The 23,564-nt window shown below is 55.1% G+C and overlaps 2 protein-coding genes across 8 annotated transcripts in view; one reads left to right on the top strand and one right to left on the bottom strand.

The window, feature by feature from the left end:
- The window catches only part of LOC310702297 (uncharacterized protein), a 636,573-nt gene that overhangs the window by 482,572 nt on the left and 130,437 nt on the right, over positions 1-23,564 (bottom strand). The gene's annotated exons all lie outside the window — the stretch shown is intronic.
- The window catches only part of LOC310702286 (uncharacterized protein), a 176,427-nt gene that overhangs the window by 144,072 nt on the left and 8,791 nt on the right, over positions 1-23,564 (top strand). For 4 of the 7 annotated variants that reach the window (XM_083493683.1, XM_083493684.1, XM_083493686.1 and 1 more), the window contains 2 exons: positions 22,232-22,405; positions 22,598-22,771. In XM_083493683.1, coding sequence (XP_083349809.1) covers positions 22,232-22,405; positions 22,598-22,771 — 348 coding nt within the window. Of the gene's footprint in view, positions 1-19,332; positions 19,537-21,765; positions 21,895-22,231; positions 22,406-22,597; positions 22,772-23,564 lie in introns of those variants that run through there. The other 3 variants (XM_083493687.1, XM_083493688.1, XM_083493692.1) reach the window with 3 other exon arrangements.

The raw sequence follows: 23,564 nt of genomic DNA, 5'->3' as shown, positions 1-23,564 counted from the left end.
TTCGCTCCCCGATGGAGGTGTGGCCACTCCTGACTCGTGCCCTCCCTCCTGTGGTGAGCTGCCAGCGCTTGCCCCCTGGCTCCTTTCCTCTTCCCTGCTCTCTGGCGGTGACGCTGGTCCCGATTTCCAACTGCTCTTCTCTGAGTCCCCTCTGGCTCTATCTTCCTGGGGTGCCCCCCTAGACTCCCCCCTTGCCCTGGCCACTGGTGCTCCTTTCTGTGAATCCTCTGATTCACTGGAAAGACTCGGAGATCTCGGGTCGTCGTCATCACTCATCTTTTCTTCTGCCTCCTCCCCTTCGCTCTCTGTCTCCTCCCTTGCCCTTGCCTCTGCTCCTAAACCCCTGACATCCATCCCCCCTCGAAGCCCCCCATTCCCCCCTCCCCTCCTTCCGGTGCTGGAGCTGGGTGCTGCTGTTGCAAAGGGACGAACGTCGGATATCGTTCGCTTCCCGTGGCGGGTCTCCATCTGAAGTCTCCCGGGTCTCCCTCCCTGCTCTCGTCAACGACGGTCACCTCCGCTTCCATCTCTGTGCCGCCGTGCTCGAAACCAGGGTCGTCCCCGAAAATGTCCATGTCCATGTCCGTCTCTCCCTCACTTCCTCCTGGCGGCGTTGCTCGTCCTGAGCATCCCAGCCACTTTCTGCAGAACTGCTCCTCTGGCCTATCGTCCCACCAATACGAGGGTTCTGATGCAGATCCCGAGGGTGACCCCTCCGGGGAACGGACGTCTCGTGTCGGGTCCTCGTCCGAGTCGAACCCCCGGAACGTGCTGGCCGAAAGCGTGGGCATGAAAAGCCAGTCGTCGAAAAAGTCTGCTGGCATAGGTCTATGTGGGAAGAGGGCATGAAACTCGTCCTTGAGCAGAGGTTCGTCCAAGGCGTAGCCCGGCACCCAGCTGTTCGCACTGGCCGGGGTGCCCTCCTTGGCGAGAAAGTATTCTACCCCCTCTTCCCCCCATCTGGAGTCCAAAATCTCCGTGACTTCGTTGATGCGCTCCTTCTGTGCCACTCCCGCGTGCCCTGTTCTGTCTCTGACCGGACTCGGCGCCGTTCCGGGTTCCTGGAACCTGTGCGGTGCCTTGTAGGGAGTGAGCACCGATCTGTGGAATACCGGATGCATTCTGGAACCCTCCGGAAGTGCCAGTCTGAAAGCTACCGGGTTGACCTGCTCTTCGACTTGGTAGGGCCCCAGTTGTTTATGCCCTAGTTTCTTCTTGGCCAACGACCTGGCCGGCACTGCGTGGGCTGCTAACCAGACCCAGTCTCCCACGTGGAGCTCTTCGCCAACCCTTCTGTGTTTGTCCGCTTGTACCTTGTATGTGTGCTTGGCCAGCTCCAGGTGGCGCCTCAGCTGATCGTGGACTTCCTGCAGCTCCGACGCGAACGCATCTGCTGTCTGCGGCTCCCCCTCCCCCATCCTTTCCAGTCCCGGGAAGGTTCTGGGGTGCCTTCCGTTGTTGGCGAAGAACGGCGTGACCCCCGTGGACACGTGCTTCGTGTTGTTGTAGGCGAACTCGGCAAGCGGCAGGTAATCCACCCACGTCGCAGGCTGTTGATTTGCATAACATCTCAGGTACTGCTGCATGATGGCATTGACCCGCTCCGCTTGCCCGTTGGTCTGCGGGTGTCTCGCCGACGCCAGGTTGATCTTGACGTTCAGGAAGCCCATCAGCTTCTGCCAGAAATTCGAGATGAACTGCCGCCCCCGGTCGGACAGAATAGACCGTGGCAGACCGTGAACCTTGAACACGTGGTCTATGAACAGTTTGGCGGTTTGCTCCGCCGTGGCCACCTTAGCACACGGAATGAAATGCGCCATCTTGGAAAACAGGTCCACCACCACCAGCACTGCCGTCTTGCCCCTCGAGCTGGGCAGATCCGTGACAAAGTCCAGGGCCACCCTTTCCCAAGGTTCGACCGGAGTTTGCAGCGGTTCCAACAGTCCGGCCGGTGGTCTGTGCACTGGCTTGGCCCTCTGGCAGGTGTCACACCTCGCCACGTAGTCTGCGACCTCCCCTCTCATTCCAGGCCACCAGAAATCCCTGGCTACTAATTCCACCGTCTTCTCCTTGCCGAAGTGCCCGGCAGTGGGCGCGTCGTGCAGCTGCTGCAGCACCTTGGCGCGAAGGTCGTCTCCCGGCACGTAGATGGCCCCTTTACGGATGAGCAAACCATCTCGTAGCTGGAAACCGTCGGCCGCTGCCTTGCCCCTTTGCACCTCTGCCATCTTTGCTTGCGCGAAGGAGTCATCCTGCAACGCTCGTCGCACCGCCTCCAGGTCCACGGTTGCCGCGGCGCATGCCCACACTGTTGGTGCGAAGATGTGCATGGCGGCTGCTGGCGTTGCGTCCTCCAGATACTGCAGCTTACGGGAGAGAGCGTCCGCCATGAGGTTGGTGTCCCCCGGGACATACTCTATGCGGAAGTCGAAGTTCGCAAAGAACTCAGCCCAACGTATCTGCCTCTGGTTTAGGAACTGTGCCGTGCGCCAGTGCTCCAGATTCTTGTGGTCCGTGCAAACCTGCACCGTGTGCTTGGCGCCGATCAGGAAGTGCCTCCACGCTTTGAACGCTGCATGAATGGCCAGCAACTCCCTGTCCCAGATGGTGTAGTTCTGCTCGGACTTGCTGAGCTTCCTGGAGTAAAACGCTCCCGGTCGCCACACCCCCTGCGGGTCCTTTTGCAGCAGGACCGCCCCCACGGCTCTGTCCGAGGCGTCTGTCTCCACCCTCATCGGCCTGCTGGGGTTGACGTGAAGCAGCTGCTCTTCCGACGCGAAGAGACGCTTGAGTGCCTGAAAGGACTGCTCCGCCTGCTCTGTCCAAACGAACTTCTTTTTCTTGGAGCTCAGCGTGTCTGTGATGGCCGCTGTCTGCATAGCGAAGCCCTTGATAAATTTGCGATAGAAGTTCGCAAAGCCGACAAACCGTTGGACCTCCTTCCGGTTGCGTGGACTCTTCCAATCCAATACCGCTCGAACCTTGGCGCTGTCCATGGCGAGCCCCTTGTCAGACAACTTGTAGCCCAGGAAATCCACCTCCGTCACGTCAAATTGGCACTTCTCCAGCTTAGCGTAGAGCCTATGTTGCTTTAGCCTGCTCAGCACTTCCTTGACGTGTCCGTCATGCTCCTGCTGCGATTCCGAAAAGATCAGGATGTCATCTAAGAAACAGACGCACGTCTTGTAGAGAAGTCCCGCCAACACGTGATGCATGAAAGCTTGAAAAACGTGGGAGCCATTTTGCAATCCAAAAGGCATAACTCTATATTCGTAGGTACCCAGTGGCGTGAACATGGCCGTCTTCCACTCATCTCCCTCCCGCATGCGAATGAGGTTGTACGCCCCTCGCAGGTCTAACTTGGTGAACACTTTTCCCTTGCGTACCTTTGCGAGGAGGTCGTCGATTCGGGGCATGGGGAAGTCCGATGGCTTGGTCCCATTGTTTAAAATGCGATAGTCCACTACCAGTCTTTTTTGGGGCGTGTCTCGCTTTTTAACAAAGAATACAGGACTGCCCCCCGCTGCCTTGGACTCTCGGATGAAACCGCGCTCCAAATTATGATCTATGAACTCTTTGAGTTCCTGCAGTTCGTCCTCTGACATGGAATACAGTTTCCCTTTAGGCAGCGCCGCCCCCGGCAGCAGGTCAATTTTGCAGTCATATGGTCTGTGAGGGGGTAGCCTGTCTGCCTCCTTCTCGCAGAAAACTTCCAAAAATTCTGCGTACTTGTGGGGAATCGCTTGCAGCGTGCCTAGCAGCAGCTGTGACTCCTCTTCCTCTCCTTCCTGCCGGGGCACGATGCAGTGTTCAGCACAAAAGGAAGAGCCGAAGATCAGCTGCCTCTGGTACCAAGCCAGCGTTGGGCTGTGCTTGTCCAGCCAACTCATTCCCAATACAATGGGCGTATCCGATAGTTGAGTGACATTGAAGCTGATGATTTCTTTGTGATTCCCAAGTCGCATCGCCATCGGTGGCGTCTGCTTCACCACTTGCCCCCCTAGCAACTCCCTGCCATCCACCGTGACAACCTGCAGGGGCAGTGTGGCCGGCAGCAACTGTATAGCGTGTTTGTCGACAAAGTCCTGCCCTATAAAGTCCGCATTGCTGCCCGAGTCAACTGTGATTGGCACGTCCATGGTGATTCCATTGGGCAGCTGGAGAGATGCGGTGAGCCTCACTACTGGTTTGGGCGGGAGGGGGTTCACGGGCTGTAAAATCTCTGGGGACTGCGTCACTAACACGTCTGGCTGGGCCCCAGGGCCTCTTCCTCCAGCCAGACTGCGTCGTTTCCCTGCTGTGGTCCTCCTTGCTGCGTTGCTGCAGTCACCATTGCTGAGGCTGCAGTGAGCTTGTGGAGCCTCTGGGGACACTCTTTCGCCATATGCCCTGGCTCCTCACAGACGTAACACTTCCTGTTCCCTCTAGGAGGCTTCGCTTTCACTGCTGCCGGTGCTAGGGCTCTGGTTACTGACTGAGCCCTTGCACCTCCAACCTCCATAGGTTCCACTCCTCCTCCTGGCGGAGGCGTGGATTGCGCACGCGCTGCTTCTCTGGGAAGGAAGGAGGAGCCCCTGGCTGGTTTGCGCCCTCCACGCCCTTCGTCCCTGCTCCATGGACGTTCTTCCAGCCTCACCCCCACTGCCAGTGCCCTCTGAATGACCTCCTGGGTGGTCCGGGGTCTCTCCCCCCTCGCGATTTCATCTTTAATCGAGCTGTGTAGCCCCTCCCAAAAGAGGTCTCTTACAGGGGCCGAATCTCTGTCCCATTCCAGGGCACTGACCAAAGCGAAAAAGTGGGCATGGTACTGCCTCACGCTGGCCCTCCCTTGCCTTAGTCCATGCACCTCCTTCCGGGCAAGATCCACGTCAATGCTTGATAAAAAAACACCCATCCATCGCTTTAATAAAGGCATCCGCATTTTGGAGCGCCGGATCCTTATCTCTCCACAAATTGCGCAGCCATGCTTTAGCATCCCCATGCAAATGGGACATGATGAATCCCACTTTCTCTTGCTCATCTCTAAAGTCTTTATTCAGCAGTTGCAGTGCGCACAGTACGTCTGCTCTAAAGTTGGGATACTGTTGCAGGTTCCCATCGAAGTGAGAGACCAGACCGCCTGTTCGTCTCGCCAACCCAATTCCCTCCTGCCTGGGTGTCTGCTTTGTCAGCACGTCTAACCTGACCTGGAGATCCCTGCAGGCGGCAGCTGCCTCCTCCTCTCTCTTCCTGGATGCGAGAGCCTCGGCATTCAGTTGTGACACTGCTTTTCTGAGTTCCTCTATCTGCTGCTCAGCCGTCATGTCGTCTGCAGTTCGTGAGCTCGCTAGTAGGCACCTGCTTCTCTCCCCTCCTCGAGGCTGTAGATGCCCACAATTGGCAGACGGAGCTTACTGTCAGAGCTGCTTGAAGATCCTAGCTCACAGAGGATCACGCTAGCCAGCGATCATTAAGTAAAAGTCTTTATTGAGTTACAGTTTCCATTCTCACGCTGCTGCGCGCAACTCTACGTCTAGTAGCTAGATCGGCGAAGCTCCGTCTGAGTCTCCGCCCCGTGTGCACCAACTTAATATCCTAGCCCGGCTCCACCTTTTCCGCCTGACTGTCCTCCTCTGGGTCCCTCTGCCCCCCGGGGTCTCTTCCTTCCGGGATTCTTCTGACGCTGACCCCCCGGACCCTTCTGTCTCCTTGCGCCGGGCTTTAGGACCTGGCTCTCTTTCAGGGCTGCTTACTGCGCCACCTTCCTCTGCATTTGAACTTGGCGCGCGCGCCCAACCTTCCACTTTCCGCTTAACCGTTTCTTCGCTCCCCGATGGAGGTGTGGCCACTCCTGACTCGTGCCCTCCCTCCTGTGGTGAGCTGCCAGCGCTTGCCCCCTGGCTCCTTTCCTCTTCCCTGCTCTCTGGCAGTGACGCTGGTCCCGATTTCCAACTGCTCTCCTCTGAGTCCCCTCTGGCTCTATCTTCCTGGGGTGCCCCCCTAGACTCCCCCCTTGCCCTGGCCACTGGTGCTCCTTTCTGTGAATCCTCTGATTCACTGGAAAGACTCGGAGATCTCGGGTCGTCGTCATCACTCATCTTTTCTTCTGCCTCCTCCCCTTCGCTCTCTGTTTCCTCCCTTGCCCTTGCCTCTGCTCCTAAACCCCTGACAGGTATTAACACAATTTACTTTGAGCAGAAAGCAAAAATTATAATTAACAATGTGGTCTCAGAAGAAATTAGGATTGAGAAGGGAACCAGGGAAGGGTGCCCACTCCCCCCCCTTTCTATTTCTGTCCTAGAGGTGCTGCTGAATAGGATAAGGAAGGATGAGGAAGTTAAAGGCATAGTAGTGGGAACTAAGCAATGTAAGTTAAAAGCCTTTGCTGATGATTTGGTATTGACTTTACAGGACCCTGAGATCAGTGCAATCAAAGCACTATTGATAATTCAAGAGTTTGGACAGGTTGCAGGTTTTAAATTGAATAAGAATAAAACCAAAGTCTTAGAAAAAAATTTAACGATACATGAAAAACCTAATTTAGAGGAAACCACAGGGCTGAAGTTTGTGAAAAAGGTGAAATATCTGGGTGTAAATATGACTGCAAAAATTTGAATTTGTATAAAGACAACTATGAAAAGTTATGGAAGGATATCAAAAGAGATTTGGACATCTGGACAAGGTTGAAACTATCTTTGTTGGGTCGAATTTCTGCGGTAAAGATGAATGTATTGCCTAAGTTGTTTTTGTTTCAAGTTCTCCCTATCATTGACAAGTTGAATTGTTTTAAGGAATGGCAAAAAGTATTATCTAAATTTATCTGGCAGGGGAAAAACCCCCAGAATTAAGTTTAAATTATTAACAGATGTGAAAGAGAGAGGGGGTTTCTTCCTGTCAGATTTAAGGAGCTATTTTTGAAGCAGCAGCCTTTTGCTGGTTGAAAGAATGGTTTTTATTAGAGGTTACGGTGGGTGGGAGAGGCCATGTCAACTTCTCTGCTGGGTTGCCAAGGACAAGAACTCAGTGCCCATCCTTGCTCGCAGATTATTCCAGAATGGTTTTTGTTGGAAGATACACGTTTTAGATTTGGAAGGTTTTGATAAAGTATTTGGTTGGCATGCATATTTTGTTGGGATACTGCCAGGGAGACATAGGCCATCACTGCCTCCACATCGACTCCGGACGTCCATTGACCTCCTGTAGTTACAGTATCAGCAATTAGCGACACGAGCTCCAGAAAATAGCTTTCCACATTCCAGAGCACATGCACGCTCTATCGCAGAGTTCGTACAGCGAAAGACGCACTCAGGAGAGTATTATTTAGAAGTTTATTCAGCGTCGGTCAGGACAAAGAAAAAACATGACTGCCTGCTTGCGTGTTCAGGCGCAGAGAGAGAGAACAGCTCTATCAAAACACAAACATCCTGTGAACAGGAAATACGCAGACTCTGTGATTCACAAAGCCTGCTCCCTTTTAAGGTGGAACGGAAATATCCTAACATCCTCCCCCTTTCCGTGTAACCTGTAGTACCTGTGGTTCAACCCAATTGCAACCTCTGTACATAAACCTTAAGTTGTTCTCTGTTAACAACCTTAGACAACAGATCAGCAGGAATTTCATTTCCTGGCATGTAGGACACCTGAATAAGTCCTTTTTGAATACACTCTCTTGCACGATGTAGCTTAATCTGCAAGTACTTGGTTCTTTGCTTGCAACTCTCTGAGTTCAGCAAAGCCAAACAGGATCTATTGTCTTGATACACTTGTATAGGACATTTCACAGAAACTCCGATGTCCTTAAACAGTTGCATCAACCATTCACAATCCATGAGTGAAAATGACAGAGCATTGAGCTCTGCTTCACAGGAACTTAGGCTCACTGTCGTCTGCTTCCTGCACAACCAGTCAAACAGACAGTGGTTGTACATGTAGCATACTCCAGAAGTGCTTGTACCATCTGTGGTGTCACTTCTAAAACTTGCATCTGCAAAGATTTCAAGACCCCCAGTCTTCTGACTGGTGAACCTCAGCCTGTAGTGCATAGTCCCTTTCAAATAGCGGGCTATGCACTTCAGAGCTTTCCAATCCTGAACAGAAGGATTGTTAGCATGTCTGCTAAGCAGGTTAGTGCTTACAGCTATGTCAGGTCTTGAGCATCTAGCAATGAAATTCAACTTGCCTAGAATGCATCTGTACAGCGTAGTGTCAGAAAACGCTTCAGCAGTACTGTCTACCTGGTAACCTGTCACCATCGGTGTGTCTGCTGGGTTTGCATCAACCAAATTCAACCTGGTTAATACATCAGCAATTTTCTGTGTTTGGTGTACCAGAAAATTACCTGCTTGGTCCCTCTCCACCTGCAGAGAAAGATAGTTGGATACCTCACCAAGATCCTTCATGTCAAAGTGCTCCTTCAGTTGAGCTAGGGTGCTTTGGTAAAAAGCCTGATTCTTCCAAAACATCAGAAGATCATCAACAAAACATAAACAATACAGTTTGTTTTGCCCCTCCTCCTTGACAAACACACATGGATCAGCTTTGCCCTGGTGAAAACCTAGAGAAAGCAATGTCTCAGTGAGTTTTGTGTTCCAACACCTGGCACTCTGCTTAAGACCATATAAGGATTTCCGCAGTTTACAGACCATACCCTTCTGTATCTCCATTCCATCAGGTGGAAGCATGAACAGCTCCTCCCCCAAAATCCCGTACAAAAAAGCTGTATTAATGTCGTGGTGGGAAACATGCAGTTTCTCCTCCGCAGCAACCTTGAGCATCAGCCGAATGCTCTCATATTTGACGGTGGGTGAGTAGGTCTCGTGGTAATCCTGTCCTGGTACCTGTGAAAAACCTCTGGCAACCAATCTGGCTTTGTGTCTGACAACCTTGCCATTCTGGTCTGTCTTGCGCGTCTTGAAGACCCATTTGCTGCCAACCAGTCTCATTCCTGGGACTACCGGTAACAGCTCCCAAGTTTGGTTCCTGTTCAAGGAATCAACTTCAGCCTTCATGGCATTAAGCCAAGGCTCAGCATCTTTAGAGGTTAACTCCTGAACCTCTTTGAAGCTTGAAGGTTCCCACACCTTCTCTGAGCTACTAAGAACAGCAGTTGCTGTCTTAGCAAACTCATCAGCAAATCTCTTTGGAGGTTTGCCCTTTGTGGCTCTCTCAGATCTGCGTACTAGACGCAAGTCTTCTGGACTCATCTCCTCCTTCTTAGGAGAAATGGTGAACAGTGGTTCTTCCAGTTCATTGTCAGACGCATCAGATGGTCTGACTGAGGCCTTTGCACTCTTGTAGTCTGCTGTGTCATCACTGTCACTGACACCAGCAGCAGCGCCACCCACTGAGCTGGAATCCGAACTCTGATCATCATCATCATCAGCTTCCTCAACATTATCTGCTTTTTTCACATCACTTTCATCCTCCTCTGGGTAACTCTGGAAAATTCCCACATTTTCCCCCCACATAGGATTTTACTCAACACTCTTTGTGAACTTAATGGACTTAGAGTCAGTCATCCATACCCTGTATGAACCTTTTTCGTACCACATGAACAAACCATGTGCCCCACGCTTCCCAAGCTTGTTGCTCTGTGGGGTGTGTACCCAATGTCAGAACCAAAGATTCTCATGTGCTTGACGTTAGGTTTCTTACCAAACATCTTCTCATGGGGAGTACAACCAATAGGTGATGACAGTCTGCGATTAAAGGTATAATATAACGTTGACAGAGCCTCCCCCCAAAACTTCTCAGGGAGATTGGTTTGGTTTGCTCGCTCAGCAAGTCCATTCATCCATGGCGATCTAGGCATTGACAAGTCATGCTGGATTCCCTTCTCAGTCAGGAAAGCTTCAAACTGCTGAGAAGTGAATTCCCCGCCCCGATCAGTAAAGAAACAGCTGATACGTTTACCGTGAACATTCTCCAACCAAGCACAGAATGCCTTGAACCTAGGAAACGCTTGCAATTTCTGCTCAAGCATAAACACATGAATGTACCTAGAAAAAGAATCAATTAGAACCATGAAGTACCTTGCTCCTCCCAAAGAGGGCGCAAGTGGACCAACCAGGTCCGCATGCACTAGCTGGTAGGGTTTGGAAGCCTGTCTGCTAGACTCCTTGCCTTTTGGAGCAACCTTCACCTTGTTCTCTGCACAAGATACACATTTCATGTGAAACTTATAGGGTTTGATGTTCAAACCTTCAACCAACTCAGGCATCTTGGCCAGCGCCTGCCAAGACATGTGACAAAATCTTCTATGTGTTTCATGAATACATCCTGCATGAAGTACTTTGTTAGTCTGTGCAACACAACAAGAATCAACATTAGACACAGCAACAGCAATGTCATCATAAGTTATACAGAATAAACCATCTATAAACTTTGCATGCAAAATGTCCTCTTTGCCTTTCCTGATGACACAGACGCTCCTCTTGAAGGAAACCTCAAAGCCACGCACAATCAGCTGTGGGACACTGAGCAAATTGTCTGCAGCACCTGGAACATAAAGTACATCTCTGATGGTAGTGTGCAGACTTGCCAGTTTCACAGTCCCTTTTCATGCAATTTGCAACGTCCTTCCATCAGCAGGTGGATCTCTCCGTCTTGAGGCGTGAAGGAGATAAACAGGTGCCGGTCTTTTGATAGATGGCGGGTGCATCCAGAATCCACGATAAATTTGGCCTTGGCCTTTGGAGCAGCTTTTCTGGCAAGCAAAACATTGTTTTGCACTGGCGTGGGCTTTTGCTGCTTGCCCCCCTGCTCCTGGCCATCAAACTTGCCTTTAGCCTTTGGTGAAGCTGTGCCAGCAAACAAAGCCTTGTTTTTCCCTGGTGTGGGCTGTTCACCCCCCTTCTGCTTTGGGCCATCTGCAGGCATCTGTCTCTGTTTTCTTCTGGCCTTCCGGTATCTGTGAGGATGACCTTGGCTCCCATGAGAAACAGAGCTCTGAGCTGCCGACTCCTTGGCTCCCCCTGGAGGCTGGAATGCTGCCTGGGATGACACCACAGTCAGCTCCCCCTGCAGCTTGCAACCGGTGCCCTCAGCATCCCTGCATTCACTCGCATTCTAGGAAACAGCCAGGACCTCCGATGCAGTCAAACTCTGGGCTGGGATGACTGGCAGATGAGCTACTTTCAAAGCATTCCACATCTGACGTGCAGTCGTGTTGCCAGCTAGCGTAGCAATTTCCTCCAGAGAGACGGACAAGACTATTACGTGTATGGCTTTTGAATGTTGGGCCTTCCATCTATCTGTCAGAGGAACTGGAGGGGCTTCACACACAGTATGCCACACTCCAAACTGTCATAGTAAGCTTTCACACCACACAGCCCAGGTCGCATAATTGTGGCCATTTAATTTTGGGCATTCAGCAGCCTCAGAAGCTTGGAAAAACTCCATTCCAGCTTTTTACTTGAGCCGTGAGTCTTTTTCACTTCAGAGACTCCTTATATTGGCTCCCATTAATCACGAAGCCTGCTTGGCTCGGCTCCCAGGCCAATTAGGCCAGCCGGACATCAGAGTCTCTTGCCGCGGCAAACAGAAAAGCCTTTGCTCTCGCTTTCCCCACACATACCTCAGCAGTCTGTCGCAGTCCTACTCTCCTGTAAGTGCCGTGAATCTGGGCCCGAAACCTGTTGTTGGGATACTGCCAGGGAGACATAGGCCATCACTGCCTCCACGTCGACTCCGGACGTCCATCGACCTCCCGTAGATACAGTATCAGCAATTAGCGACACGAGCTCCAGAAAATAGCTTTCCACATTCCAGAGCGCATGACCCGGAAAGTGCAATTAATCCAGAATGCGGCAGCTAGATTGATGACTGGGAGTGGCCGCCGAGACCACATAACACCGGTTCTGAGAGATCTGCATTGGCTCCCAGTACGTTTCCAAGCACGATTCAAAGTGTTGGTGCTGACCTTTAAAGCCCTAAGCGGCCTCGGCCCAGTATACCTGAAGGAGCGTCTCCCCCCCCATCGTTCAGCCCGGACACTGAGATCCAGCGCCGAGGGCCTTCTGGCGGTTCCCTCATTGCGAGAAGTGAGGCTACAGGGAACCAGACAGAGGGCTTTCTCGGTAGTGGCACCCGCCCTGTGGAACGCCCTCCCATCAGATGTCAAAGAGATAAATAATTACCTGACATTCAGAAGACATCTTAAGGGAAGTTTTTAATATGTAACGCTGTACTGTTTTTAACACTGCTTGGGAGCCGCCCAGAGTGGCTGGGGAAACTCAGCCAGATGGGCGGGGTATAAATAATAAATTATTATTATTATTATTACTACTCCAAAAAGGTTCTCTCCCACAATCCCAAAGACAACACAGGCCCCCCTCAAGAGTCTCCTAGAGCATGTGCAGAGTTCAGAGATGCTTTTGTTGCGATTCCTGTCTTACGGAAGGTTGGACTAGATGACCCTCAGGGACCCCTCCCAATTCTACACTTCTATAATTTCACAGCATGGAAGTGAGGAGGGGCAGGGACTGTCAGAAAGGGGAACTTTTGCTATGCACAGATCTGGCCCCCTCCTTGAAATCACAGCTGTGAATCTGCAGGATGCGAAGCCAAGCAGACCCCTGACCCCAAAAAGGAAGGGGAAGGGGCCTCCCACAAGGGGCCGGAGGGGCAAGACTGGGCAGCCAAAGAGGAGGGACCCAGGAGTCCGGGGGCCTACGATCCACTTCGCCCTTTCAACGGGATCCGGAGACAGGCAACAAACCAAGCCGGGAGCAGGGTTGCCCAGAGTCCATTACTGCAGAAAGAAGAGAAATCCGTGAGATTCTGACCCGATTCAGAGACGAAACATTAGCTGGCTGGGGGTTGCAATTGCAGGAATTGCTCCACAAGAACCCTGTGAAGCAGGCAGACTGGATCCTGCCCCCCGGCCCCCCTGAGAGCTTCATCATGGCCAGGGACTGGGGATTCGAACCCAGATCTCTCGGCCAGGGCCTAGTCTGGCCCTCTCATCACTGCACCGCACTGCCTCTCAGTGGGTGGCATAGAGATATATTTTTTTAAAGAATATAAAAATGAGGAATCGAGAGAACTTGGCAGTCTTGGGAGCATCTTGGGCATTGACCTCGGATTTGGGCTTCTCCGATTTGGGTTTTTCTTCAGAAGCTGGAAAATGAAGCAGGGAAAGGTTAATGACCAGAAAACCCAGGGAAATGGGACAGGAATACTTGAAAGCATGCGGAAAGCTGAAACGGAGATCAACATTTCTGAGCCGCTGGGCAGGGATGTTTTTAGCAGGCGACCAAAGAGAGTCTGGCCAAGGCGCCTGGTTGGTATCAAGAGGCAGGGAGTTCCAAAGGTTGTTGGAGCCAGGAGGGCCCCTGAGGGTCATCTAGTCCAACCCCCCACAAGGCAGGAATCTTGAACCCAGAACCCTGAAATCAAGAGCCTCAGGCTGTACCAGCTGAGCTTCTTGTACTGGCAAATGTGGGAAAGGGGAGTCAATTGGCCAGTGCCAGTTCCACCAATCAACGATGTCAAGTGGGGGGAGGAGAAGGTTTATCAACTGCTTTTACTGTCAATATTGCCATGGTCTTAATAGATTCTGAATCTGGGGTCGGCAAACTGAATCAGGGGCCGGATCAGGCCCAGTCATTTAAGCACCTGCCGCAAAGCTGGAACCCCCCACGAAGCTGAGACTCCCGGCGATGGGAGGAAGAGGCCGATCGGCGGCGCCTCTGCCAATCAAACGCCACGCCTGGTTGACCTCAAGTAGTCAACCCAGCAGATGCATTTGATCCAGAGATTTCCGCTTTCCGCTTGCCCCACGGTGCCCCCTATCTCCTGCCCCCCAGGAGGGTGGAACTAATGACATTGGACATTCCTCATTTAAATCTACCTCTACCTCTTCCTTAAATCGGAACCAGTGAAGGCGGTGAAGGTCCTGTGTGAGTGTCTGGAGGCGGTTGGAGGATGGATGGCGGCTAACAGATTGAGGTTACTGTTGAAGTACTGTTTTTGGGGGACGGGGCGGGCAGGTGTGGGGGATTCCCTGGTCCTGAATCGGGTAACTGTGCCCCTGAAGGACCAAGTGCGCAGCCTGGGAGTCATTATGGACTCACAGCTGTTCATGGAAGCGCAGGTCCATTCTGTGTCCAGGGCAGCTCCATCTGGTACGCAGGATGAGACCCTACCTGCCCACAGACTGTCTTGCCAGAGTGGTGCATGCTGTAGTTATCTCCTGCTTGGATAACTGCGACGCGCTCTATGTGGGGCTACCTTTGAAGGTGACCCGGAAAGTGCAATTAATCCAGAATGCGGCAGCTAGATTGGTGACTGGGAGCGGCCGCCGGGACCACATAAAACCAGTTCTGAGAGATCTGCATTGGCTCCCAGTACGTTTCCGAGCACGATTCAAAGTGTTGGTGCTGACCTTTAAAGCCCTAATGGCCTCAGCCCAGTATACCTGAAGGAGCATCTCCACCCCTATTGTTCAGCCCAGACACTGAGGTCCAGTTCCAAGGGCCTTCTGGCGGTTCCCTCACTGCGAGAGGCCAAGTTACAGGGAACCAGGCAGAGGGCCTTCTCGGTAGTGGCACCCGCCCTGTGAAACGCCCTCCCACCGGATGTGAAGGAAATAAGCAGCTATCCTATCTTTAAAAGACATCTGAAGGCAGCCCTGTTTAGGGAAGTTTTTAAGATTTAATATAAACTGTCTTGTTTTTAGCACTTGATTGGGAGCCGCCCAGAGTGGGCGGGGTATAAATAATAATATATTATTATTATTATTAAATCATGGCCTTTCTGCCCCGCCTTCTCCTCCCAGGGGCTGAAGGCGGCCTCCCTCCCCTTCCCCCGCGCTGACCCTGCCAGGCAGGCCTGCCTGAGAAGCACCGACTGGCCCTCGGTCCCTCTCTCCCAGGCTGCTGGCGCAGGGCTCTAACCGCTAGGCTGCGCTGCTCCCCTTCCGCTCGCCAGGTGGTACCTGCGGTGGTGGTGACGCTGCTGACGCCATCCTGCTGCTTCCAAGGCGGGGCCTCCTCGGTGTGCAGGACGCTGCTGACCCTGAACTCGGCGTCGGGGGCCTGGATGCTGGCGATGAGCCACTTGCCCCTCTCCAGGGCGCGGGGGCAGCCCCCTCCGCCCGCCAGCCCCTCCGCCCAGGGGACAAAGTGGGACTCTTGCGGTGCGTAAGCGTTGATCTCGCAGGAGGATTCAGCCTCGCTGGCATCCGGACTCAGCCAGGGCGGGGGGGTGGTGGCCGAGGCCTGACCGCCCCACAGGGCCCCAGAGGGGTCTGCCGGGGGGACAAAGCGGGGGGAGGTGAAGCAGTGTCTGGGGGGGGGAGTGACAAGCCTTGTCTCTCCACTGCCGGACCCCCCAACCTACATCGCAGGGGGTTGGAGTGGATGACCTTTGGGGCTCCCAACTCCACCGTTCTGGGTCAGCCAGTTCAGTTCAACTCGCAGAATCACAGAATTGGAAGGGACCCCCGAGGGTCATCTAGTCCAACCCCCTGCGATGCAGGAATCTCAGCGAGAAGAAGATGCCCTCTAAGGAGGATTTGTTTTGTCTATTTAATGGGATTTAAACGCCAGTAAATAAACCAAAACAACCAAGCAGTTTTGTACCTCTGAATAGTGGAAATGTTGAGGTTGGAAACCAATATATCCATAATTAGCATAAGTAGATTAAATTAATCCACAACAATAGGACTCCTGAGTTCTTGAGATGATTTCTTTTGTCCATTTACTGTATTTATTTTTCCCAATTGGAACTATAAAATGGTGATTTTCTTGAGTCAAAGTGAGAGTAACCCTGAACATTTTTTAGAAAAAAAGCACTGTACCTATATACCAGAAAAGCATGTATGGAACTGTAGTTGTTTGCATATATAGTGATATATTGGAATATACCTCCCCCCCCTTTTTATTTCTTTGTTCTCTATTCCCCTTTTATTTCCCTTTTTATTATTCAAGTATTCTCAGTTTAAATTGTGTGGTTGAACCCGGAGCCAGGCCTCTCGGCCCTCATCATAACTTTGCTGGGGGCTCCCCTGGGCCTCTTGGGGCTCTGGCACCCGGCACAGTTAGTGCAAACGATCTCAAACCCTAAAATGGATTGACAGGTAACTGACAGACGAAGATGATCTCTAGAGATCTAGGGAGTCTGCCGGATGCCCCCCTTGGCTGGGCCTGTGATGGACAGCAGAGCCAGGCCAGTCAGCAGACTTACTCCCGCAGAAATCTCCTGGAGCCTCGCTCTGATTGGCTCCTAAGCCAGCGTGGGGCGGAGCCAGCCCTTTTGGCGGGAAAAGGCAAGGCGCGTTTTCTGAGGGGGGAGCTTGGAGGGGAAGGTGGGGGGAAGGAAGGGAGACCCCCAAGAAGGAGGGCTGAGGGGACCCCCTGGGTGTGGGGGGCGGACTGAGAGGGGGGCGGAGGGAGACCCCCAAGAAGGAGGGCTGAGAGGACCCCCTGGGTGTGGGGGGCGGACTGAGGGGGGAGCGGAGGGAGACCCCCGAGGAGGGCTGAGGGGCCCCCCTGGGTGTGGGGGGTGGACTGAGAGGGGGGGCGGAGGGAGACCCCCAAGAAGGAGGGCTGAGGGGACCCCCTGGGTGTGGGGGGCAGAGGGAGACCCCCAAGAAGGAGGGCTGAGGGGACCCCCTGGGTGTGGGGGGCGGAGGGAGACCCCCAAGAAGGAGGGCTGAGGGGACCCCCTGGGTGTGGGGGGGAGCGGAGGGAGACCCCCAAGAAGGAGGGCTGAGGGGACCCCTGGGTGTGGGGGGGAGCGGAGGGAGACCCCCAAGAAGGAGGGCTGAGGGGACCCCTGGGTGTGGGGGGGAGCGGAGGGAGACCCCCAAGAAGGAGGGCTGAGGGGACCCCCTGGGTGTGGGGGGAGCGGAGGGAGACCCCCAAGAAGGAGGGCTGAGGGGACCCCTGGGTGTGGGGGGGGGAGCGGAGGGAGACCCCCAAGAAGGAGGGCTGAGGGGACCCCCTGGGTGTGGGGGGGAGCGGAGGGAGACCCCCAAGAAGGAGGGCTGAGGGGACCCCCTGGGTGTGGGGGGCAGAGGGAGACCCCCAAGAAGGAGGGCTGAGGGGACCCCCTGGGTGTGGGGCGGAGCGGAGGGAGACCCCCAAGAAGGAGGGCTGAGGGGACCCCCTGGGTGTGGGGGGGAGCGGAGGGAGACCCCCAAGAAGGAGGGCTGAGGGGACCCCCTGGGTGTGGGGGGGAGCGGAGGGAGACCCCCAAGAAGGAGGGCTGAGGGGACCCCCTGGGTGTGGGGGGGAGCGGAGGGAGACCCCCAAGAAGGAGGGCTGAGGGGACCCCCTGGGTGTGGGGGGCGGAGGGAGACCCCCAAGAAGGAGGGCTGAGGGGACCCCCTGGGTGTGGGGGGGAGGGAGACCCCCAAGAAGGAGGGCTGAGGGGACCCCCTGGGTGTGGGGGGCGGACTGAGGGGGGGAGCGGAGGGAGACCCCCAAGAAGGAGGGCTGAGGGGACCCCTGGGTGTGGGGGGGGAGCGGAGGGAGACCCCCAAGAAGGAGGGCTGAGGGGACCCCCTGGGTGTGGGGGGGAGCGGAGGGAGACCCCCAAGAAGGAGGGCTGAGGGGACCCCCTGGGTGTGGGGGGCGGAGGGAGACCCCCAAGAAGGAGGGCTGAGGGGACCCCCTGGGTGTGGGGGGGAGCGGAGGGAGACCCCCAAGAAGGAGGGCTGAGGGGACCCCCTGGGTGTGGGGGGGAGCGGAGGGAGACCCCCAAGAAGGAGGGCTGAGGGGACCCCTTGGGTGTGGGGGGGAGGGAGACCCCCAAGAAGGAGGGCTGAAGGGACCCCCTGGGTGTGTGGGGGCCGAGGGAGACCCCCAAGAAGGAGGGCTGAGGGGACCCCCTGGGTGTGGGGGGGAGCGGAGGGAGACCCCCAAGAAGGAGGGCTGAGGGGACCCCCTGGGTGTGGGGGGGAGGGAGACCCCCAAGAAGGAGGGCTGAAGGGACCCCCTGGGTGTGGGGGGGAGGGAGACCCCCAAGAAGGAGGGCTGAGGGGACCCCCTTGGTGTGGGGGGCAGAGGGAGACCCCCAAGAAGGAGGGCTGAGGGGACCCCCTGGGTGTGGGGGGGAGCGGAGGGAGACCCCCAAGAAGGAGGGCTGAGGGGACCCCCTGGGTGTGGGGGGCGGACTGAGAGGGGGGCGGAGGGAGACCCCCCAAGAAGGAGGGCTGAGGGGACCCCCTGGGTGTGGGGGGGAGCGGAGGGAGACCCCCAAGAAGGAGGGCTGAGGGGACCCCCTGGGTGTGGGGGGGAGGGAGACCCCCAAGAAGGAGGGCTGAAGGGACCCCCTGGGTGTGGGGGGCGGAGGGAGACCCCCAAGAAGGAGGGCTGAGGGGACCCCCTGGGTGTGGGGGGGAGCGGAGGGAGACCCCCAAGAAGGAGGGCTGAGGGGACCCCCTGGGTGTGGGGGGCGGAGGGAGACCCCCAAGAAGGAGGGCTGAGGGGACCCCCTGGGTGTGGGGGGGAGGGAGACCCCCAAGAAGGAGGGCTGAAGGGACCCCCTGGGTGTGTGGGGGCCGAGGGAGACCCCCAAGAAGGAGGGCTGAGGGGACCCCCTGGGTGTGGGGGGGAGCGGAGGGAGACCCCCAAGAAGGAGGGCTGAGGGGACCCCCTGGGTGTGGGGGGGAGGGAGACCCCCAAGAAGGAGGGCTGAAGGGACCCCCTGGGTGTGGGGGGCGGAAGGAGACCCCCAAGAAGGAGGGCTGAGGGGACCCCCTGGGTGTGGGGGGGAGCGGAGGGAGACCCCCAAGAAGGAGGGCTGAGGGGACCCCCTGGGTGTGGGGGGCGGACTGAGAGGGGGGCGGAGGGAGACCCCCCAAGAAGGAGGGCTGAGGGGACCCCCTGGGTGTGGGGGGGAGCGGAGGGAGACCCCCAAGAAGGAGGGCTGAGGGGACCCCCTGGGTGTGGGGGGCGTACTGAGAGGGGGGAGCGGAGGGAGACCCCCAAGAAGGAGGGCTGAGGGGACCCCCTGGGTGTGGGGGGCGGACTGAGAGGGGGGCGGAGGGAGACCCCCAAGAAGGAGGGCTGAGGGGACCCCCTGGGTGTGGGGGGCAGACTGAGAGGGAAAGGCCCCCTCGGTCAGGAACCCCCCAAGTCTGAGTCCGCCAGAGCCTGGAAGAAGCCAAGCTGGGCCTGCCAGCTTCCAAGTCCAAGGGATCCCTTGATTTCGGCCTGGAGGGAGGCGTCTCCCCAATTCAGTGGGGCTGCCCCCGGGAAGATGGGGGGCTGGAGGGAGGACGTGTCTCCCTCGGGGGGATCTGGGCTTCCTCTTCCTGCTCTCGAGGAGGCTGCTTGGAGCAGGCGGAGACTCCTGGGGAAGCCCCGTCTCCCTGGCGCGGAGTCGGGCTCCGAGGGGGCTCCGTGGGGCAGCGGGGAGAGGGAGGGCTGGGCTGGCAAGGGTTAAGAGGAGCAGAGCTGGAGTCCTAGAGAGGACGGGAAGTGAAGGGGGTGAAGGTCCTCCGTCGCTAAATTCCCTCCCTCCCCCATCCCTTCCTGCAGGCAGAGAGGAGGCTGCTTTCTTCTCTCTCCTTTGCAAAATCTTCCTTGGTGCCCCTCCTGGACTCGGGTGAGTCTCTCTCTTCAATGTGAGGGTGCAATGGGGAGAAGGGGGTCCTAGGGGGGCAGGGAGGATGAATGGGGGGTCCCTGCTCAGATCATGCCTGGGGGGGGGGGAGACCCCCAAGTCAGGGAGCAGAGGGTCCTCCTTTGTCCTCTCTGCCAAGCCAGGGAGGGGGGGAGATCGCAGGAAATAAGCAGCTCTGCTCTTCCTTGGGATCCAGATGCTGCCTTCCTTTTGGGGGGAGGGGGCTTTGGGTCAAGGAAATAAAGCCCCTTCAGAGGGAGGGAAAAGTCACCTTTGGGAACAGAGGCTGCAGCCAGACGGGAACATTCCCACGTGGGGGGAGCACAGGGAGAAGAAAAGCCCGTCTGCATCTGCAGCAGCAAAACCGGACCACTTCCTGTGTCCTAGATGCAAGAAAACATAGAATCATAGAATCATAGAATCATAGAGTTGGAAGAGACCACAAGGGCCATCGAGTCCAACCCCCTGCCAAGCAGGAAACACCATCAGAGCACTCCTGACATATGGTTGTCAAGCCTCTGCTTAAAGACCTCCAAAGTAGGAGACTCCACCACACTCCTTGGCAGCAAATTCCACTGTCGAACAGCTCTTACTGTCAGGAAGTTCTTCCTAATGTTTAGGTGGAATCTTCTTTCTTGTAGTTTGGATCCATTGCTCCGTGTCCGCTTCTCTGGAGCAGCAGAAAACAACCTTTCTCCCTCCTCTATGTGACATCCTTTTATATATTTGAACATGGCTATCATATCACCCCTTAACCTCCTCTTCTCCAGGCTAAACATGCCCAGCTCCCTTAGCCGTTCCTCATAAGGCATCGTTTCCAGGCCTTTGACCATTTTGGTTGCCCTCCTCTGGACACGTTCCAGTTTGTCAGTGTCCTTCTTGAATTGTGGTGCCCAGAACTGGACACAGTACTCCAGATGTGGTCTGACCAGAGCAGAATACAGTGGCACTATTACTTCCCTTGATCTAGATGCTATACTCCTATTGATGCAGCCCAGAATTGCATTGGCTTTTTTAGCTGCCGCGTCACACTGTTGGCTCATGTCAAGTTTGTGGTCAACCAAGACTCCTAGATCCTTTTCACATGTACTGCTCTCAAGCCAGGTGTCACCCATCTTGTATTTGTGCCTCTCATTTTTTTTGCCCAAGTGCAATACTTTACATTTCTCCCTGTTAAAATTCATCTTGTTTGCTTTTGCCCAGTTCTCTAATCTGTCAAGGTCATTTTGAAGTGTGATCCTGTCCTCTGGGGTGTTAGCCACCCCTCCCAGTTTGGTGTCATCTGCAAATTTGATCAGGATGCCCTTGAGTCCATCATCCAAGTCGTTGATAAAGATGTTGAATAAGACCGGGCCCAAGACAGAACCCTGTGGCACCCCACTAGTCACTCTTCTCCAGGATGAAGAGGAACCATTGATGAGCACCCTTTGGGTTCGGTCAGTCAGCCAGTTACAAATCCACTGAGTGGTAGCATAGTCAAGACCGCATTTTACCAGCTTCTTTACAAGAATATCATGGGGCACCCTGTCAAATGCCTTGCTGAAATCAAGGTAGGCTACATCCACTGCGTTCCCTTCATCTACCAGGCTTGTAATTCTGTCAAAAAACGAGATCAGGTTAGTCTGACATGACTTATTTTTCAGAAATCCATGCTGACTATTGGTGATCACAGCATTCCTTTCTAGGTGCTCACAGACTGTTTGCTTAATGATCTGTTCCAGAATCTTCCCTGCTATTGATGTCAGACTGACTGGGCGGTAATTATTTGGGTCCATGTCTCTCCCCTATTCAGGCTAAACAAGTAGACGAACTAATGTGAAAGCAAATTTCAAATCTATGCTCAGGAAATGCTAAAGCAATGATAGAAGACTCCTCCCAATATTCTGGAACAAATGAGGAGGGATTATCTGTCACTAGGGGGCTTGTACTAAAGAGGACGCAGAGCGCATAAAATCCTTTTTGGTAAAGCTCACCTTTGGAGCTTTTAAAGGGCCTACATGCCTGGTGTTCTTAAGAACACAACAGGTTTAGCACATGTGCAGGATCTATACTTTGGTGGCTTCCATGCCAGGGTTGGGACCACATTTTGAGACTGGAAACTTGCAAAGATGGTGTATAAGCACCGGGAATATTGAAGGGGGAGGGGTGTATTAGTCTCATGATATTTCAAAAATGTGGCATCGCCAGCTCCTCCTCTGCTTCCACATACAGATTTGGTCCCCATTCAACCCCAGACAGAGGCAAATATGGCCACAACATCTGCCTGGCTTGCGATGAGGGAGCTCAAAGAGCGTCAGCAGGGCTCTCCATACAAAGCACCTAGCATGGGGGAACCTACAGGTAATGGCTACTCATCTATTTTCTGCCCATGCTCTGGGGTTGCAGTTTTCAGGCTCAGGGACAGGAAGGTGACTGGGTTTGGCACCAAGTTGTGTCCATAAGCCCCACTGAGTTCAAGGGTTCTACCTTGAGGTCACTACTGTGCAGACCCTGCCAGCCTTAAGAAGTGGGGCGAGGAGCAAACGGGGAAACTGCAACCACTGGAGAGGTTTAGAAATGGGGCTTCTGTTGGGAAGGGGCTGCCCCATTTGTGCTTCTCCAGGGGCAGGAGAATATCTAGGGCAGGAGAATCCCTGCAGGGCCTCTGAGGCTCCCTTTCCTTCTTCCTTTCTCCCAGGACCCTGCAGCTTCTTTTGGCTCCTTGACTCCTCAGGAAGGATGAAAGAGACGGATCCTGCAGAGCTAGCAAGGATGGAAGGGGGAAGATGGACGGTTGACCTGGTCAGGTTGTCTCCTGCATCCCTCCCCACAACCTCTGAGCGTTCCCTCCCAGGGACCTCCGAGAGATCTGGTGAGTTCCAGGGGAGGGGAGATGGGAACATGGAGGGATGGAGGGTGAAGAGGGGAAGCTCTCTGGCCAGAAATGGGATAAAGCAGGGATTTTGCTGTGGGTGGGGCCCCCAAGATATTGGGAGGCTTCCCCTCCAGCCAGAAAATCCCTGCAGGGCCTCTGAGGCTCCCTTTGCTTCTTCCTCTCTCCCAGGACCCTCTAGCTTGCTTTGGCTCCTTGACTCCTCAGGAAGGATGAAAGACACGGATCATGCAAAGCTAGCGAGATTGGAAGGGGGAAGATGGATGGTTGACCTGGTCAGGCTGTCTCCTGCGTCCCTCCTCTCAACCTTTGAGCGCTCCCTCCCAGGGACCTCCGAGAGATCTGGTGAGTTCCAAGGGAGGGGAGATGGGGACATGGATGGATGGAGCCGGAGAGGTATTGGGGCTTGCTCAGCTAGGGGGTGGGGGGGAGGCAGGCGGATGGAGATGGAGAAGGGGAGCACCTTTTCGGGCTCCCCCACCTGCCTGCCTGCCTGCTCCTTTGTCATCTGCAGGCAATTTGAGCCAGGAATAGATCACAGCTCCCCGGCCACCACAGCTCAAAAGGTCTAAAACCTGTTCTGTGATCTGAATGCCCTTCTGTCAGGGGCTCAGGAGCAGAGGCACAGGGGAGAGAGGAAATGGAGAGCGAAGGGGAAGAATCTGAGGGCAGCGTAGGGGAGTATGAAAGTGGCCCGAGAGATTCCATGAGTCTCTCCAGCGAATCAGAAGATTCCCAGAGGGGGGCGCCGATGGCCAGGGCAAGGGGGGTCCCAGGGGGGACACACCAGAAGCAGGGGGCCAGCGGGGACTCCCAAAGCAGCAGCGGGAGAGCAGGACCAGCTCCTCCACCAGAGCGTAGTGAGGGGGAAGAGTCACATGTATCAGGGCCAGCTTCTCCTCCAGCAGGGAGAGAAGATGAGTCAGGGGTGGCCACGCCTCCATCGCAGAGTGAGGGAACGGAGGGAGAGTCAGGTGCAGCTAGCCTCCCCGAAGGGGGAAGCAGTGACACGAGCAGTGTAACGGTCAGGAGGAAGGTGACCGGCTGGGCGCGCGCGCCAAGTTCGAATGTACAGGCGCGCGGGACAGCAGAAAACCCGGATTGGGAACCAGGTCCTAAAGCCCGCCGGAGGCAGGGG

This window comes from Podarcis liolepis (genome assembly GCF_965112155.1).
Source record: "Podarcis liolepis genome assembly, chromosome: 2".
Lineage (NCBI taxonomy): Eukaryota > Metazoa > Chordata > Lepidosauria > Squamata > Lacertidae > Podarcis > Podarcis liolepis.
Note: the sequence above shows the minus strand (reverse complement) of the source record. Positions and strands in the feature narration are given on the sequence as shown.